Below are 20,230 nucleotides of genomic sequence, written 5' to 3' on the forward strand. Positions count from 1 at the left end.
TCCCTATGTTGTGTGGGCTTTGAAATCTTCAACACAAGGCTAATACAATCAGGCACGAGTATCGGTGCAGGGAGAGTATCTGTTCAGCGCTGTTCAAATCAAATCAAACTTTATTTGTCACATAGACCTTACCGTGTGTAGACCTTACCATGTTACCGTGTGTGGACCTTACCGTGTGTAGACCTAACCGTGTGTAGACCTTACCATGTGTAGACCAAACCGTGTGTAGACCTAACCGTGTGTAGACCTTACCGTGTGTAGACCTTACCATGTTACCGTGTGTAGACCTTACCGTGTGTAGACCTTACCGTGTGTAGACCTAACCGTGTGTAGACCTTACCGTGTGTAGACCTTACCGTGTGTAGACCTAACCGTGTGTAGACCTTACCATGTTACCGTGTGTAGACCTTACCATGTTACCGTGTGTAGACCTTACCGTGTGTAGACCTTACCGTGTGTAGACCTTACCGTGTGTAGACCTAACCGTGTGTAGACCTTACCGTGTGTAGACCTTACCGTGTGTAGACCTAACCGTGTGTAGACCTAACTGTGTGTAGACCTTACTGTGTGTAGACCTAACCGTGTGTAGACCTAACCGTGTGTAGACCTTACCGTGTGTAGACCTAACCTTGTGTAGACCTAACCGTGTGTAGACCATACCGTGTGTAGACCTTACCGTGTGTAGACCTAACCGTGTGTAGACCTAACCGTGTGTAGACCTTATCGTGTGTAGACCTAACCGTGTGTAGACCTAACCGTGTGTAGACCTAACCGTGTGTAGACCTTACCGTGTGTAGACCTAACCGTGTGTAGACCTTACCGTGTGTAGACCTAACCGTGTGTAGACCTAACCGTGTGTAGACCTAACCGTGTGTAGACCTTACCGTGTGTAGACCTTACCATGTTACCGTGTGTAGACCTTACCGTGTGTAGACCTAACCGTGTGTAGACCTTACCATGTTACCGTGTGTAGACCTTACCATTTTACCGTGTGTAGACCTTACCGTGTGTAGACCTTATCGTGTGTAGACCTTACCGTGTGTAGACCTTACCGTGTGTAGACCTAACCGTGTGTAGACCTTACCGTGTGTAGACCTTACCGTGTGTAGACCTAACCGTGTGTAGACCTAACTGTGTGTAGACCTTACTGTGTGTAGACCTAACCGTGTGTAGACCTAACCGTGTGTAGACCTTACCGTGTGTAGACCTAACCTTGTGTAGACCTAACCGTGTGTAGACCATACCGTGTGTAGACCTTACCGTGTGTAGACCTAACCGTGTGTAGACCTAACCGTGTGTAGACCTTACCGTGTGTAGACCTAATTGTGTGTAGACCTAACCGTGTGTAGACCTAACCGTGTGTAGACCTTACCGTGTGTAGACCTAACCGTGTGTAGACCTTACCGTGTGTAGACCTAACCGTGTGTAGACCTAACCGTGTGTAGACCTAACCGTGTGTAGACCTAACCGTGTGTAGACCTTACCGTGTGTAGACCTTACCGTGTGTAGACCTTACCATGTTACTGTGTGTAGACCTTACCGTGTGTAGACCTAACCGTGTGTAGACCTTACCGTGTGTAGACCTAACCGTGTGTAGACCTAACCGTGTGTAGACCTAACCGTGTGTAGACCTTACCGTGTGTAGACCTAACCGTGTGTAGACCTAACCATGTGTAGACCTTACCATGTTACCGTGTGTAGACCTAACCGGGTGTAGACCTTACCGTGAAATGCTTACTTACAAGCCCTTGACCAACAGTGCAGTTCAAGAAGAGTTAAGAAATTTTTTACCAAATAGACTAAAGTTTAAAAAATATTCAAAAGTAACACAATAAGAATAACATAACGAGGCTATATATGGGGGGACTGCTCCTAGACTTAAGTGCTCTCTTTGACTGATGGGGTGATGTTACGTTTTATAGAGGTTGTGAATGTGGTTAGTGTTGTATTATCCATCTGTCTGATGTAATGTTGTCAGCTCTGCCTTTGGCCTATAGTCTAGCTTTACTCAGCCCAAATAAACTGAGTTACCCACTGAGTCGCCCTGTTATGAAGCATTATAACACTCTAGTCTAGCTTTACTCAGCCCCAAATAAACTGAGTTAACCACTGAGTCATCCTGTTATGAAGCATTATAACACTCTAGTCTAGCTTTACTCAGCCCCAATAAACTGAATTAACCACTGAGCCGCCCTGTTATGAATAACTCTAATAATGTTGTCTGGGATGACATAGATTTTATCTCATTTATCAAAGAGCTTTATCTGTAGCTACAGTATATACATCACTTGACCCGTGATGATGCCGGTGGGACCACCTATTTAACATGCAGTGAAGCATCAGGCATACATTTCAGTTGAATATTTCAATCCAAAGATTTGAACATGTCACGCCTGCTCCCGCTGCCCCTCTCTGGCGCTCCAGGGCGCCAGACGGCCCGTCATTACGCACACCTGTCACCATCGTTACGCGCATCAGCGCTTCATGGGACTCACATGGACTATATTACCTTATTGATTGCCTCCCCTATATCTGTCACTTCCTCAGTTTCATCCACGTGTCTGCATTAATGTGGTTTTGTTTCCCCTCGTCCAGACCCTGTCCTTGTTTCGTTTCATGTCCGTATCTAATTAAATGTTCACTCCCTGTACTTGCTTCTTGTCTCCCAGTGTCTGTCCTCACAGAACAAACCAGTGATGGAGGGGTTAAATCTATCGGTCTATCCCCCATTTATGCTTTAAGCAGTTCAAGATGAGGAGAGAGAGACAGTAATGTAAAGTCTGTTATATCAGGACTCTGTGGAAGTGGTGGAGGGAGACAGACAGTAATGTAAAGTCTGTTATATCAGGACTCTGTGGAAGTGGTGGAGGGAGACAGACAGTAATGTAAAGTCTGTTATATCAGGACTCTGTGGAAGTGGTGGAGGGAGACAGACAGTAATGTAAAGTCTGTTATATCAGGACTCTGTGGAAGTGGTGGAGGGAGACAGACAGTAATGTGAAGTCTGTTGTATCAGGACTCTGTGGAAGTGGTGGAGGGAGACAGACAGTAATGAGAAGTCTGTTGTATCAGGACTCTGTGGAAGTGGTGGATGGAGAGAGACTATTATAAAGTCTGTTATATCAGGACTCTGTGGAAGTGGTGGATGGAGAGAGACAGTAATGTAAAGTCTGTTATATCAGGACTCTGTGGAAGTGGTGGATGGAGAGAGACTATTATAAAGTCTGTTATATCAGGACTGTGGAAGTGGTGGAGGGAGACAGACAGTAATGTAAAGTTTGTTATATCAGGACTCTGTGGAAGTGGTGGAGGGAGACAGACAGTAATGTAAAGTCTGTTATATCAGGATTCTGTGGAAGTGGGTGAGGGAGACAGACAGTAATGTAAAGTCTGTTATATCAGGACTCTGTGGAAGTGGTGGAGAGAGAGAGACTATTATAAAGTCTTTTGTATCAGTACTCTGTGGAAGTGGTGGAGGGAGAGAGACTATTATAAAGTCTGTTATATCAGGACTCTGTGGAAGTGGTGGAGAGAGAGAGACTATTATAAAGTCTTTTGTATCAGGATTCTGTGGAAGTGGGTGAGGGAGTCAGACAGTATTATAAAGTCTGTTATATCAGGACTCTGTGGAAGTGGTGGAGAGAGAGAGACTATTATAAAGTCTGTTATATCAGGACTCTGTGGAAGTGGTGGAGGGAGAGAGCAAGAGGAAAATAATCAATGCTGCTGGTTGGTGGCTATCTCCAGACAGACAGACAGACAGACGGACAGATGGACGGGCAGGCGGGCAGACGGACGGACGGACGGACGGACGGACAGACACACCTTGAGCAAGATAGTCCAGATTGTAGAATTTAGAAAAACGTGGCCAATATTTGAGTGTGCAAACAAGGTGACATTGACAAAAGCTGAAAACTTTGCACCCGGTGCAAACCATACACAACACATCTATGGTGAAAACACTTCTGAAATCTGGCCTTACTGAATGGTTGGTGGGACAGTAGCAGTGCCTGTCTAACACACAGTAATACTGTCTCCATGTAATTGGGTCATTGTGTAAAATTGATCCATAAATAATACATGTTGAAAAGAAGCATCTGGTGCCATCAAGTCTATTTCCGTGCCTCATAGGCCTACTTCCTCCTCATTTCTCATATCTATGAGTGTGTTTTCTAGCTGTATTGGAATTACGTGTACTAAATCATACACGCCATGAATATCATACGTCATGCAACTGACTCTGGCTGACAAATGGCTGAGCAGCGAGGGGATACAGGGGAGGGGGGCTGGGCGAGGTCATTGTCATAGCGACTGAAGGTCAGTACAGGAGACGGCGATAAAATCGATGACAATTGCTCCCTAAGTCACTAAGATTTCTCTCTCTCTCTCTCTCTCTCTCTCTCTCTCTCTCTCTCTCTCTCTCTCTCTCTCTCTCTCTCTCTCTCTCTCTCTCTCTCTCTCTCAATGAGTCCATCCTCCAATAGCTCCGCCTTCTGCTATATACCCGATGGTTCATTAGTGTAGGATTCCAATGAGTCCATCCTCCTATAGCTCCACCCTCTGCTATAAACCCAATGGTTCATTAGTGTAGGATTCCAATGAGTCCATCCTCCTATAGCTCCGCCCTCTGCTATAAACCCAACCCAATGTCCATCCTCCTATAGCTCCGCCCACTGCTATATACCTGATGGTTCATTACTGTAGGATTCCAATGAGTCCATCCTCCTATAGCTCCGCCCTCTGCTATATACCTGATGGTTCATTAGTGTAGGATTCCAATGAGTCCATCCTCCTATAGCTCCGCCCTCTGCTATATACCTGATGGTTCATTAGTGTAGGATTCCAATGAGTCCATCCTCCTATAGCTCCGCCCACTGCTATATACCTGATGGTTCATTACTGTAGGCAATAGTAAGTCACTGTGCAGATGATGTCATCTATAAAACATCTCATCTTCCACACAACAGGGCATGAATAGATTCCTATGATTTAGAAATCAGTGCTATTTTCCATGTATCTAGTAGGAGGGTCAAACTAGCCTCGTCCATAGAGGACATGGCATATGAGCCTCAGCCTCATATTTCATAAACAGCTGACCTTGCAAGTTATATGACAGCGGTGCGGCCCATCTCGAGCTGTGTGATGTCATTACGGTGGTCTTCATTCAACTTTTGACCTCTTATCTAATAATGGCCCTGGAGTGGCTGGGCTGCGTACTACATGGCTCTCTCTCTCTCCTCCCCTAAGGGCTCTCTCTCCCCTCAGGGCTCTCTCTCTCTCTCCTCTCAGGGTTCTCTCTCTCTCCTCCCAGGGCTCTCTCTCTCTCCTCCCAGGGCTCTCTCTCTCTCTCCCCTCAGGGCTCTCTCTCTCTCCTCCCAGGGCTCTCTCTCTCTCTCCTCCCAGGGCTCTCTCTCTCTCCCCTCAGGGCTCTCTCTCTCTCCCCTCAAGGCTCTCTCTCTCTCCCCTCAGGGCTCTCTCTCTCCTCCCAGGGCTCTCTCTCTCTCCTCCCAGGGCTCTCTCTCTCTCCTCCCAGGGCTCTCTCTCTCTCTCCTCCCAGGGCTCTCTCTCTCTCCCCTCAGGGCTCTCTCTCTCTCCTCCCAGGGCTCTCTCTCACCCCTCAGGGCTCTCTCTCTCTCCTCTCAGGGCTCTCTCTCTCTCCTCTCAGGGCTCTCTCTCTCCTCTCTCCTCTAAGGGCTCTCTCTCTCTCTCCTCTAAGGGCTCTCTCTCTCTCCTCTCAGGGCTCTCTCTCTCTCCCCCCAGGGCTCTCTCTCTCCCCCCAGGGCTCTCTCTCTCTCCCCTCAGGGCTTGCTCTCTCTCTCCCCTCAGGGCTCTCTCTCTCTCCCCTCAGGGCTCTCTCTCGCTCCCCCCAGGGCTCTCTTTCTCTCCCCTCAGGGCTTTCTCTCTCTCCCCTCAAGGCTCTCTCTCTCCCCTCAGGGCTCTCTCTCTCTCCCCTCAGGGCTTTCTCTCTCTCCCCCCAGTGCTCTCTCTCTCCCCCCAGGGCTCTCTCTCTCCTCCCAGGGCTCTCTCTCTCTCTCCCCAGGACTCTCTCTCTCTCCTCCCAGGGCTCTCTCTCTCTCCTCCCAGGGCTCTCTCTGTCTCCCCCTAGGGCTCTCTCTCCCCCCAGGGCTCTCTCTCTCTCCCCCCAGGGCTCTCTCTCCCCCCAGGGCTCTCTCTCTCTCCTCCCAGGGCTCTCTCTGTCTCCCCCCAGGGCTCTCTCTCTCTCCACTCAGGGCTGTCTCTCACCGCAGGTGATTCAGTCCGTTATTAACCTGAAGCCTGGGAGTCATAACAAGCAGAGTAAGGTGTTTGAAAAAGGTCTCAACCTCCTAAAAGACATGAACGTGGCCTGTGACACTATTCCCAATAATCACCCATGTCTGGTGCCTCTATCTTAATGACTCTGTTAAAGAAGTCCTTTCTTTGCTATTCATTCCAAAAGCACTTTAAGGTCAACCTGTGCAGGCCATAATGCAAACCCGCAGAATATATAACCAGCGGTCTCGTCGCCCCACATGTCCGCTGCTTTTTACTGTTTCATAGTTCGGCTGTTAATGTGGAAATATTACCGGTCCGTTTGGATTGATGTTATCGGTCATCTCACTGGGCCTGTTTCTCTACATTTACAGAATGTCATCTCTTATCCAGAGCCACATACAGTCAGGACATTCATCTTCAGATAGCTAGGTGGGACAACCACATTATCGCAGGCATATTAAGTACTTAAGTACTTATTAAGCGCTAGTAAGAAAATACTAGTGCGTGGGTTAGTTCAAGAAAGGCAAGACACACTTCTTCTGTGTCGTCTCTCTGGTTCTCAGTTCATCTTTCCTTGATTCCTCACATCCTCTTTCCTCGCCTCCTTTTCTAAACACATTGGAGAAGAAGGTCCAAGGGCAGAAACCTTGATGGGAAACATCCCATCAATTGGTTGAAATGGAGCTGAGGAGATAATATGACAGGAATCACAGAAAGGTGATTGATATGGAGTCCAACACTGCCCTGAGAAGGTCAAGCATCGATCTGATCCCAAGGCGCTGGCCCGTACATTAATAGCCCGTTGACCTTTGTTCCTCTCCCTGTTGAGAAACTCCTATAAACCCACCAATGAAATTGAATGGAGGTTTTGTGAGGTTGTTGTCGGCTTGTTAATGGTGTCAGCATATGTCCAGTATTCTGTGTGTGATGGTGCCGGGGAATTCAGTGTATGCCTGAGGGGTTGTGGTGTGTGTGCGTGCGTGTGTGCGCGTGCGTGCGTGTCTCTTTCCATTCCTTGGTATGCGTGCGAGTAACAATCATTTAAATCACATGAGAGGGGCTCCCGAGTGGCGCAGCGGTCTAAGTTACTGCATCTCAGTTCGAATCCAGGCTGTATCACAACCGGCCGCGATTGGGAGTCCCATAAGGCGGCGCACAATTGGCCCAGCGTCGTCTGGGTTTGGCCGGTGTAGTATGCCATTGTAAATAAGAATTTGTTCTTAAGTGACTTGCCTAGTTAAATAAAGGTAAAAAAAAAAAAAAGTTGGGCTGTTGGAACCTCTCTGAGGAAGTGCAGTTATGTCATTGACCAATCAGGGAAAGGGGGTTCAAACCTGGTTGGATCTTCAACACAGCATATTAATTAGTTTAGTAGAAGCTTCTTGGTCATCCTTATACCTGTTGTGTTCTGAGTCAATCTAATAGATCACTGCATCATACCTACTCTAAAAGCAGATATGATAATACACTCTTCGGGGTTTTTCTGAAATCAAATAGGATCATTTTATTTTATGTCAGTAGAGCCTTGTTTTGCCCTAAGGAGGCAAAGTTACATCTCCTATCATAGCTCTATGAGTTCCTCTGTACTTCAGCCCCAGTATCATCACTGCATCACCACTGAACACCTCATGAATGAACTGTATTTCACATTGACTCTATCCAGCCATGTATTTAGAGAGATGGGACATTGAGGTTTCTGCATTATGATGTATTTACATAACACTACAAAATGATATGGCATCCATGTTATCTCCCCATTAACATGGCATGGTGTTAAAGGAATTAAATTACTCTATGTTTTAATATCCAATTAAATTAAACACTCTGTCCATTCATAAGGACATGTAAGACCCTTATTCTATAATAATAGACAGAGCCCAGTCTCAAAATCAAACAGCAGAGTTTATTCTCAAGAGTACTGAGTACTTACACATTTTACCACAGGTTATAAACTGAAAATGACGTCAGCGTTTTCTAAATGTTCCGTATCTTCTTGACACTGGTAGAAAGGCTCTATAGTTCTCAAGCCTTCCCTCCTCGCCTAGAGCCAAGGTCAGCCAGTGTAGATAAGCATTCTAGTCAGTCTGGAGATATAGTTCATTAATTTGTACCAAGGAACAGACCGTCATTGTTCTAAACTCTTGACCATATTCACCACATTATATTCAGTACTGGGATCAAGAAAGAAAATTCATACATGTACAGCAAAATCTGACTACATTTAGGCTATTGTTTATATGTGTATTTGACACTATGTTGAGGTAATAATGGGAGTATAATGCTTGTATGGTTGTCAACCCCAACACATGTTCGGGTCATCATTACCAATCAACTGTATTCCAGTTAAAAATGACATTAACAACCACCACCGATTTCTGTATGCTAGCTATACTAATCAGCTTACAATATAGAGACAGGAGTTGTCACTTCTTCTAAACCTGAAAAGGGACAACGTCTACATGTTGTATCCAAATCAGACCTAAGTATGCACATTTTGTGTCTGGTACAATACATAAATCATGACGGATTTGACAAATATCCACTTTTTTAGATCCGTTAAATAAACATAAGTACAGAAAAAGAAAATATTTGTTGAATGTGTGCCAATCTGGTCAATGGAGCGTCTGACCCCAGACCCCTTTTACTGGGTCTATTAGAACCATATTCAACATTCTAAACGTTGTCCCAACTCTCTAGGTACAGGGCTCTGACTCGATCTACAACCCACGTCCACTCTGTCATTGCTCATCCATATATTTCTATGTATATATTTTTAATCCGTTCCTTTAGATTTGTGTGTATTAGGTAGTTGTTGTGGAATTGTTAGATTACATGTTAAATTTTGCTACACTGTCGGAACTAGAAGCACAAGCATTTCACTACACTCGCAATAACACCTGCTAACCATGTGTATGTGACCAGTAAAATTTGATTTGATGTCCCATATATATGATCTCATGTCTGGATCAATACCTGTTGAGAAACTGATCGCATTAACTCAGTGTCCCTCCATTTAATAATAATGATGATAATATATATATTATATTTCTCTTCTGTTCACACTGAACTGTTTTATCTCACCTCCTCTTCTCTTCCTCTCTTCCTTCCCCTCTCTTCTTCCTGTTTTATCTCACCTCTTCTTCTCTTCCTTCCCCTCTCTTCTTCCCTGTCTTTCTGACCCGGGGTGTGTAGAGTAAAGATGCTGGTATCAGGACTTTGGTTATGCTGGATGAGCAGGGAGGTAAGTCCCTATAGAGACACAATATTACACTCTAAAATTCTGTTCACTTTCCCAAATATCCCAGGTTTCCCAGAAATCCTGGTTGGAGGATTACGGAATTCCTGCTTAATATTCTCTCCTTATTCCGGGAATCTTCTAAATCGGGACTTTAGGAAAAACAGTTCGGAAAGTATTCAGAACCCCTAGACTTTTTCCACATTTTGTTATGTTACAGCCTTATTCTAAAATAGATTTAAAAAACAACGAATTCTCATCTATCACAGTGCAATCCGTTTTGTCACCAAAGCCCCATATACTACCCACCATTGCGACCTGTACACTCTCGTTGGCTGGCCCTCGCTTCATACTCGTCGCCAAACCCACTGGCTCCATGTCATCTACAAGACCCTGCTAGGTAAAGTCCCCCCTTATCTCAGCTCGCTGGTCACCATAGCATCACCCACCTGTAGCACGCGCTCCAGCAGGTACAGTGCCTTGCGAAAGTATTCGGCCCCCTTGAACTTTGCGACCTTTTGCCACATTTCAGACGTCAAACATAAAGATATAAAACTGTATTTTTTATGTGAAGAATCAACAACAAGTGGGACACAATCATGAAGTGGAACGACATTTATTGGATATTTCAAACTTTTTTAACAAATCAAAAACTGAACAATTGCAAAATTATTCAGCCCCTTTACTTTCAGTGCAGCAAACTCTCTCCAGAAGTTCAGTGAGGATCTCTGAATGATCCAATGTTGACCTAAATGACTAATGATGATAAATACAATCCACCTGTGTGTAATCAAGTCTCCGTATAAATGCACCTGCACTGTGATAGTCTCAGAGGTCCGTTAAAAGCGCAGAGAGCATCATGAAGAACAAGGAACACACCAGGCAGGTCCGAGATACTGTTGTGAAGAAGTTTAAAGCCGGATTTGGATACAAAAAGATTTCCCAAGCTTTAAACATCCCAAGGAGCACTGTGCAAGCGATAATATTGAAATGGAAGGGGTATCAGACCACTGCAAATCTACCAAGACCTGGCCGTCCCTCTAAACTTTCAGCTCATACAAGGAGAAGACTGATCAGAGATGCAGCCAAGAGGCCCATGATCACTCTGGATGAACTGCAGAGATCCACAGCTGAGGTGGGAGACTCTGTCCATAGGACAACAATCAGTCGTATATTGCACAAATCTGGCCTTTATGGAAGAGTGGCAAGAAGAAAGCCATTTCTTAAAGATATCCATAAAAAGTGTCGGTTAAAGTTTGCCACAAGCCACCTGGGAGACACACCAAACATGTGGAGGAAGGTGCTCTGGTCAGATGAAACCAAAATTGAACTTTTTGGCAACAATCCAAAACGTTATGTTTGGCGTAAAAGCAACACAGCTCATCACCCTGAACACACCATCCCCACTGTCAAACATGGTGGTGGCAGCATCATGGTTTGGGCCTGCTTTTCTTCAGCAGGGACAGAGAAGATGGTTAAAATTGATGGGAAGATGGATGGAGCCAAATACAGGACCATTCTGGAAGAAAACCTGATGGAGTCTGCAAAAGACCTGAGACTGGGAAGGAGATTTGTCTTCCAACAAGACAATGATCCAAAACATAAAGCAAAATCTACAATGGAATGGTTCAAAAATAAACATATCCAGGTGTTAGAATGGCCAAGTCAAAGTCCAGACCTGAATCCAATCGAGAAAGAACTGAAAACTGCTGTTCACAAATGCTCTCCATCCAACCTCACTGAGCTCGAGCTGTTTTGCAAGGAGGAATGGGAAAAAATGTCAGTCTCTCGATGTGCAAAACTGATAGAGACATACCCCAAGCGACTTACAGCTGTAATCGCAGCAAAAGGTGGCGCTACAAAGTATTAACTTAAGGGGGCTGAATAATTTTGCACGCCCAATTTTTCAGTTTTTGATTTGTTAAAAAAGTTTGAAATATCCAATAAATGTCGTTCCACTTCATGATTGTGTCCCACTTGTTGTTGATTCTTCACAAAAAAATACAGTTTTATATCTTTATGTTTGAAGCCTGAAATGTGGCAAAAGGTCGAAAAGTTCAAGGGGGCCAAATACTTTCGCAAGGCACTGTATATCTCTCTGCTCACCCCCAAAACCAATTCTTTCTATGGCCGCCTCTCCTTCCAGTTCTCTGCTGCCAATGACTGGAACAAACTACAAAAATCTCTGAAACTGGAAACACTTATCTCCCTCACTAGCTTTAAGCACCAACTGTCAGAGCAGCTCACAGATTACTGCATCTGTACATAGCCCACCTATAATTTAGCCCAAACAACTACCTCTTTCCCTTCTGTATTTATTTTATTTATTTATTTATTTTGCTCCTTCGCACCCCATTATTTTTATTTCTACTTTGCACATTCTTCCACTGCAAATCTACCATTCCAGTGTTTTACTTGCTATATTGTATTTACTTTGCCACCATGGCCTTTTTTTGCATTTACCTCCCTTATCTCACCTCATTTGCTCACATCGTATATAGACTTGCTTATACTGTATTATTGACTGTATGTTTGTTTTACACCATGTGTAACTCTGTGTCGTTGTATGTCGAACTGCTTTGCTTTATCTTGGCCAGGTCGCAATTGTAAATGATAACTTGTTCTCAACTTGCCTACCTGGTTAGATAAAGGTGAAATAAAATTTAAATAAATAAAAATTAGACCTCCTCAGTTGAATGGACATCACATGGTTTCCTGGCAGTGAGAAAGACAGTCCCTGAGAAGCATCAGACCACTGAATGTCAGTGATGTATAAAATAATGTCAGTGAGGTGTAGAATAATGTCAGTGAGGTATAGAATAATGTCAGTGAGGTATAGAATAATGTCAGTGAGGTATAGAATAATGTCAGTGAGGTATAGAATAATGTCAGTGAGGTATAGAATAATGTCAGTGAGGTGTAGAATAATGTCAGTGAGGTATAGAATAATGTCAGTGAGGTATAGAATAATGTCAGTGAGGTATAGAATAATGTCAGTGAGGTATAGAATAATGTCAGTGAGCTATAGAATAATGTCATTGAGGTATAGAATAATGTCAATGAGGTATAGAATAATGTCAGTAAGGTATAGAATAATGTCAGTGAGCTACAGAATAATGTCAGTGAGGTATAGAATAATGTCAGTGAGGTATAGAATAATATCAGTGAGGTATAGAATGATGTCAGTGAGGCATAGAATAATGTCAGTGAGGTATAGAATAATGTCAGTGAGGTGTAGAATAATGTCAGTGAGGTGTAGAATAAGGTCAGTGAGCTATAGAATAATGTCAGTGAGGTGTAGAATAATGTCAGTGAGCTACAGAATAATGTCAGTGAGGTATAGAATAATGTCAGTGAGGTGTAGAATAATGTCAGTGAGGTATATAATAATGTCAGTGAGCTATAGAATAATGTCAGTGAGGTATAGAATAATGTCCGTGAGGTGTAGAATAATGTAGGTGAGGTGTAGAATAATGTCAGTGAGCTATAGAATAATGTCAGTGAGGTATAGAATAATGTCAGTGAGCTATAGAATAACCTCAGTGAGCCATAGAATAATGTCAGTGAGGTATAGAATAATGTCAGTGAGGTGTAGAATGATGTCAGTGAGGTATAGAATGATGTCAGTGAGGTATAGAATAATATCAGTGAGGTGTAGAATAATGTCAGTGAGGTATAGAATGATGTCAGTGAGGTATAGAATGATGTCAGTGAGGTATAGAATGATGTCAGTGAGGTAAAGAATGATGTCAGTGAGGTATAGAATGATGTCAGTGAGGTATAGAATAATGTCAGTGTGGTATAGAATAATGTCAGTGAGCTATAGAATAATGTCAGTGAGCTATAGAATAATGTCAGTGAGGTATAGAATGATGTCAGTGAGATATAGAATGATGTCAGTGAGGTATAGAATAATGTCAGTGAGGTATAGAATAATGTCAGTGAGGTATAGAATAATGTCAGTGAGGTATAGAATGATGTCAGTGAGGTATAGAATAATGTCAGTGAGGTGTAGAATAATGTCAGTGAGGTATAGAATGATGTCAGTGAGGTATAGAATAATGTCAGTGAGCTATAGAATAATATCAGTGAGGTATAGAATAATGTCAGTGAGGTATAGAATAATGTCAGTGAGGTATAGAATAATGTCAGTGAGGTATAGAATAATGTCAGTGAGGTATAGAATAATGTCAGTGAGGTATAGAATAATGTCAGTGAGGTATAGAATAATGTCAGTGAGGTATAGAATAATGTCAGTGAGGTGTAGAATAATGTCAGTGAGGTATAGAATAATGTCAGTGAGGTGTAGAATAATGTCAGTGAGGTGTAGAATAATGTCAGTGAGGTGTAGAATAATGTCAGTGAGGTGTAGAATAATGTCAGTGAGGTGTAGAATAATGTCAGTGAGGTATAGAATAATGTCAGTGAGGTATAGAATAATTTCAGTGAGCTATAGAATAATGTCAGTGAGGTATAGAATAATGTCAGTGAGGTATAGAATAATGTCAGTGAGGTATAGAATGATGTCAGTGAGGTGTAGCATAATGTCAGTGAGGTGTAGAATAATGTCAGTGAGGTATAGAATGATGTCAGTGAGGTATAGAATGATGTCAGTGAGCTATAGAATAATGTCAGTGAGGTATAGAATAATGTCAGTGAGGTATAGAATAATGTCAGTGAGGTATAGAATAATGTCAGTGAGGTATAGAATAATGTCAGTGAGCTATAGAATAATGTCAGTGAGCTATAGAATAATGTCAGTGAGGTGTAGAATAATGTCAGTGAGGTATAGAATAATGTCAGTGAGGTATAGAATAATGTCAGTGAGGTGTAGAATAATGTCAGTGAGGTATAGAATAATGTCAGTGAGGTATAGAATAATGTCAGTGAGGTATAGAATAATGTCAGTGAGGTATAGAATAATGTCAGTGAGGTATAGAATGATGTCAGTGAGGTATAGAATAATGTCAGTGAGGTATAGAATAATGTCAGTGAGGTGTAGAATAATGTCAGTGAGGTATATAATAATGTCAGTGAGGTATAGAATGATGTCAGTGAGCTATAGAATAATGTCAGTGAGGTATAGAATAATGTCAGTGAGGTATAGAATAATGTCAGTGAGGTATAGAATAATGTCAGTGAGGTATAGAATGATGTCAGTGAGGTGTAGAATGATGTCAGTGAGGTATAGAATAATGTCAGTGAGGTATAGAATAATGTCAGTGAGGTGTAGAATGATGTCAGTGAGGTATAGATTAATGTCAGTGAGCTATAGAATAATGTCAGTGAGGTATAGAATAATGTCAGTGAGGTATAGAATAATGTCAGTGAGGTATAGAATAATGTCAGTGAGGTATAGAATAATGTCAGTGAGGTATAGAATAATGTCAGTGAGGTATAGAATAATGTCAGTGAGGTGTAGAATAATGTCAGTGAGGTATAGAATAATGTCAGTGAGGTGTAGAATAATGTCAGTGAGGTGTAGAATGATGTCAGTGAGGTGTAGAATAATGTCAGTGAGGTGTAGAATAATGTCAGTGAGGTGTAGAATAATGTCAGTGAGGTGTAGAATAATGTCAGTGAGGTATAGAATAATGTCAGTGAGGTATAGAATAATGTCAGTGAGCTATAGAATAATGTCAGTGAGGTATAGAATAATGTCAGTGAGGTATAGAATAATGTCAGTGAGGTATAGAATGATGTCAGTGAGGTGTAGCATAATGTCAGTGAGGTGTAGAATAATGTCAGTGAGGTATAGAATGATGTCAGTGAGGTATAGAATGATGTCAGTGAGCTATAGAATAATGTCAGTGAGGTATAGAATAATGTCAGTGAGGTATAGAATAATGTCAGTGAGGTATAGAATAATGTCAGTGAGGTATAGAATAATGTCAGTGAGCTATAGAATAATGTCAGTGAGGTATAGAATAATGTCAGTGAGGTGTAGAATAATGTCAGTGAGGTATAGAATAATGTCAGTGAGGTATAGAATAATGTCAGTGAGGTGTAGAATAATGTCAGTGAGGTATAGAATAATGTCAGTGAGGTATAGAATAATGTCAGTGAGGTATAGAATAATGTCAGTGAGGTATAGAATAATGTCAGTGAGGTATAGAATGATGTCAGTGAGGTATAGAATAATGTCAGTGAGGTATAGAATAATGTCAGTGAGGTGTAGAATAATGTCAGTGAGGTATATAATAATGTCAGTGAGGTATAGAATGATGTCAGTGAGCTATAGAATAATGTCAGTGAGGTATAGAATAATGTCAGTGAGGTATAGAATAATGTCAGTGAGGTATAGAATAATGTCAGTGAGGTATAGAATGATGTCAGTGAGGTGTAGAATGATGTCAGTGAGGTATAGAATAATGTCAGTGAGGTATAGAATAATGTCAGTGAGGTGTAGAATGATGTCAGTGAGGTATAGATTAATGTCAGTGAGCTATAGAATAATGTCAGTGAGGTATAGAATGATGTCAGTGAGGTATAGAATGATGTCAGTGAGCTATAGAATAATGTCAGTGAGGTATAGAGTGATGTCAGTGAGGTGTAGAATAATGTCAGTGAGGTATAGAATAATGTCAGTGAGGTATAGAATAATGTCAGTGAAGTATAGAATGATGTCAGTGAGGTGTAGAATAATGTCGGTGAGGTATAGAATGATGTCAGTGAGGTATAGAATAATGTCAGTGAGGTATAGAATAATGTCAGTGAGGTATAGAATAATGTCAGTGAGGTATAGAATAATGTCAGTGAGGTATAGAATGATGTCAGTGAGGTATAGAATGATGTCAGTGAGGTGTAGCAATAGGCAAATATAAAGCATTCACATCCCCTCCTGTGTTCAATTGGACTTACTGGATTGTTTCAACAAAAAATATAAATAGATCAAACGATCATATCCACTCTGTCGGTGGTATTTCTATCTGCAACATTCAGTGCTTTGCTTCCTGAGTAATGGTGCTGACTTCCTGCTCGCTGCAACCACCACCACCGCCACAGAGCAATCAATTCCCAGATTCAAATGGCCCCTGCCCCTCCCTCCACCACAATGCAGCCCCATCCACCAGGCCCTGGAAGGAAGGACCAGAGCAACCTCCATTTGCACGGATCGGCTGAGATTACAGTGAATGTGGCTAACACCATGGTGTGGTCACGGGTCGGCTGAGATTACAGTGAATGTGGCTAACACCATGGTGTGGTCACGGATCGGCTGAGATTACAGTGAATGTGGCTAACACCATGGTGTGGTCACGGGTCGGCTGAGATTACAGGGAATGTGGCTAACACCATGGTGTGGTCACGGATCGGCTGAGATTACAGGGAATGTGGCTAACACCATGGTGTGGTCACGGATCGGCTGAGATTACAGTGAATGTGGCTAACACCATGGTGTGGTCACGGATCGGCTGAGATTACAGTGAATGTGGCTAACACCATGGTGTGGTCACGGGTCGGCTGAGATTACAGTGAATGTGGCTAACACCATGGTGTGGTCACGGATCGGCTGAGATTACAGTGAATGTGGCTAACACCATGGTGTGGTCACGGGTCGGCTGAGATTACAGGGAATGTGGCTAACACCATGGTGTGGTCACGGATCGGCTGAGATTACAGTGAATGTGGCTAACACCATGGTGTGGTCACGGATCGGCTGAGATTACATTGAATGTGGCTAACACCATGGTGTGGTCACGGATCGGCTGAGATTACAGTGAATGTGGCCAACACCATGGTGTGGCCATGGGTTGGCTGAGATTACAGTGAATGTGGCTAACACCATGGTGTGGTCACGGATCGGCTGAGATTACAGTGAATGTGGCTAACACCATGGTGTGGTCTCCAATCTCGCCAACATGACAAGGAGCTTCGCTGTGGTCAGAACGCTGGCGAGACATGGGGATGTTGTCTTTCTCGGCTTCTAGGTTCAGCCAATCAAATAATACTGAGATTATTGACCATCTAAAAAAACGCTCTACAAATTCTGTCTATTTGAACATCAGTCCACCAAAACCCTCCCCCACCACAACAGGCACACACTCACTAACACACACACACACACACACACACACACACACACACACACACACACACACACACACACACACACACACACACACACACACACACACACACTGGGGGGTGATCAGTCATGTATGTGTCTTGTGGTAATGCATGAGATCTCCTTGGAAACAGCAGTCGTGGAGTGACTTCAGAAGTATTCTGATTGGCTACATTACTGTTAACCCAAGTGTTCCCATTGGTCAGTCAAGGGCAGTCTTCCACGCTCTGATTGTGTAGAGAAGTGTGTAATTGCAGACCGCAATTAGAGGTGCTTTCTGATATCGCGTTACACCCATTGGTGCTCTCCATTGGTCCATGGCAGTTTCTTTCACGTCGGGGACAACAGTTGCTGACAACTGTAGCATTGTAGCTAAGCCTAACCCTAACCCTTTTCCTAACCTTAACCTCAGTCTCCTAACCTACCACGTTCATTATCCTAACCTGACACGTTAGTTATCCTAACCTGCTATGTGAACAAATCCTCTGTGTCGAGCAACCCTCAGGCTCATAACACTGGAACTGACCAATGGCATGTATCAATGGGTGTTTCCTGATATCAGGGAACACCCACATAAAGAAACGCCCTGAATTGTGGTCTGCAATTACACCATATTCAGTGTGTAAAAGGCATGCTGTAAGCAGAGAGAGTCACCCAACTGAGCTATGATGATAAGATTTCTCTCATGCTCTCTCTCTCTGTCTCATTCCACCTCTTATCCAATCCCTCGTGATCCCTGGGATTACCTGGGGAGGCTAATTGTCTGTGGGGGTAGTGTTGTCATGGGCAACAGAGAGGTCAGTGAGGATAACAACACTGTACAGTGGCTATCCGTGACCAGAGACGAGTGTATCTGTCTACAAACATTGTGAATTTTTTTCGCCACAAACCAGGGATTTTACAAATGTTCACACGTGAACAAGCAAGCCACCACAGCCATGAATTACCTTACCCTTACCTATACATAAAGACCACTCCCTTCTCCCTGGACCCACTCCAGGTAGATAATGACCGTAACTACAGGTCTAGGATCAGAGTATTCGCAATACTAACCCAACTCATTTAGGGAATGAATCAATATCTGACCATGTTTCAGTGGATTAGGGAATATACCAATATCTGACCCTGTTTCAGTGGTTGAGGGAATGAACCCAATATCTGACCCTGTATCAGTGGTTGAGGGAATGAATCAATATCTGACCCTGTATCAGTGGTTGAGGGAATGAACCAATATCTGACCCTGTTTCAGTGGTTTAGGGCAACCTCTTGGGATGAATGGACTGTCATCACTGTTTGTACCCAACTTACATTCAAACATTCTGCTTGCATGTTACTACATGTCCCATAATGCTTTTCACCTTATCCACTGCTTCACAACACTTGTTTACTTCATCTACAGTCCTCCTTCACTCTCATCCTGTTTATCTCTGTCTATCACCTCTCTCTCTCTCTATCATCACTGGCTGGTTTCCAATACAAAAGTGGGTTAAAATAAGAACATCGTGTGATCATAGGTGTGCTCCTTTCCCTAGGCCCTAGCAGAAGAGGTGCCCAATGAGGGAGGTTATTTTGTATTGGAATCCAGCCTTTATGTGTTCTTCATTGTATATCTGTGACAATCTTTCTCTCTCACTGCACTGGCTGTGAGTGTGTCAGTGTGGCTCCATAAGGCATTGCATTATTGGTGTTGTTTGATAGGCTGTAACTTAGACCTCAATCATCACAAGAGCCAATTCGATTCATTTCACTGCTCTCATTTCCTTTGTTGTTACCAGAACAACTGGATTGGTTTGAAGATGGCATGAACAAGGTTCATCAAGACTTGAAGGAAGCCGAGAAATATATATATAGATTTTTAAATTGAACCTTTATTTAACTAGGCAAGTCAGTTGAGAACAAATTCTTATTTACAATGACAGCCTAGGAACAGTGAGTTAACTGCTTTGTTCAGTGGCAGAAAGACAGATTCTTACCTTGTCAACTCAGGGATTCGATCCAGCAACCCTTCGGTTACTGGCCCAACGCTCTAACCACTAGGCTACCTGACTAGGCAAAGCTTTGGCCAATTATGTCCATGTGTTGCCAAGTAGGTACCGGTGGCGACAGGCCCTGGAATCTAGCCTGTGTTGGGTTGGTAGTGCTGTCCAATGTCTCTGTCTCTTTAGTCACGGTCTCTTTTTGTCTCCTTTTCTTTGTTCTCCCTCTCTCTCCTTCTCCCCCGTTCTCTCTCCTTCTCCCCCGTTCTCTCTCCTTCTCCCCCGTTCTCTCTCCTTCTCCCCCCGTTCTCTCTCCTTCTCCCCCCTTTCTCTCTCCTTCTCCCCCGTTCTCTCTCCTTCTCCCCCGTTCTCTCTCCTTCTCCCCCGTTCTCTCTCCTTCTCCCCCGTTCTCTCTCCTTCTCCCCCGTTCTCTCTCCTTCTCCCCCGTTCTCTCTCCTTCTCCCCCCGTTCTCTCTCCTTCTCCCCCCTTTCTCTCTCCTTCTCCCCCCGTTCTCTCTCCTTTTTCCCCGTTCTCTCTCCTTCTCCCCCGTTCTCTCTCCTTCTCCTCCCGTTCTCTCTCCTTCTCCCCCGTTCTCTCTCCTTCTCCCCCGTTCTCTCTCCTTCTCCCCCGTTCTCTCTCCTTCTCCCCCGTTCTCTCTCCTTCTCCCCCGTTCTCTCTCCTTCTCCTCCCGTTCTCTC

The 20,230-nt window shown here is 43.5% G+C and overlaps 1 protein-coding gene across 1 annotated transcript in view; it reads left to right on the plus strand.

Annotated features, from left to right (window-relative positions):
* Positions 1-20,230, plus strand: part of LOC139374372 (synaptosomal-associated protein 25-B-like) — an 88,872-nt gene that overhangs the window by 58,838 nt on the left and 9,804 nt on the right. The window contains exon 4 of the mRNA XM_071115413.1: positions 9,448-9,496. Within this exon, the coding sequence (XP_070971514.1) occupies positions 9,448-9,496 (49 nt within the window). The remainder of the gene's footprint in view (positions 1-9,447; positions 9,497-20,230) is intronic.

This window comes from Oncorhynchus clarkii, chromosome 19 (assembly GCF_045791955.1).
Source record: "Oncorhynchus clarkii lewisi isolate Uvic-CL-2024 chromosome 19, UVic_Ocla_1.0, whole genome shotgun sequence".
Classification (NCBI taxonomy): Eukaryota; Metazoa; Chordata; class Actinopteri; order Salmoniformes; family Salmonidae; genus Oncorhynchus; species Oncorhynchus clarkii.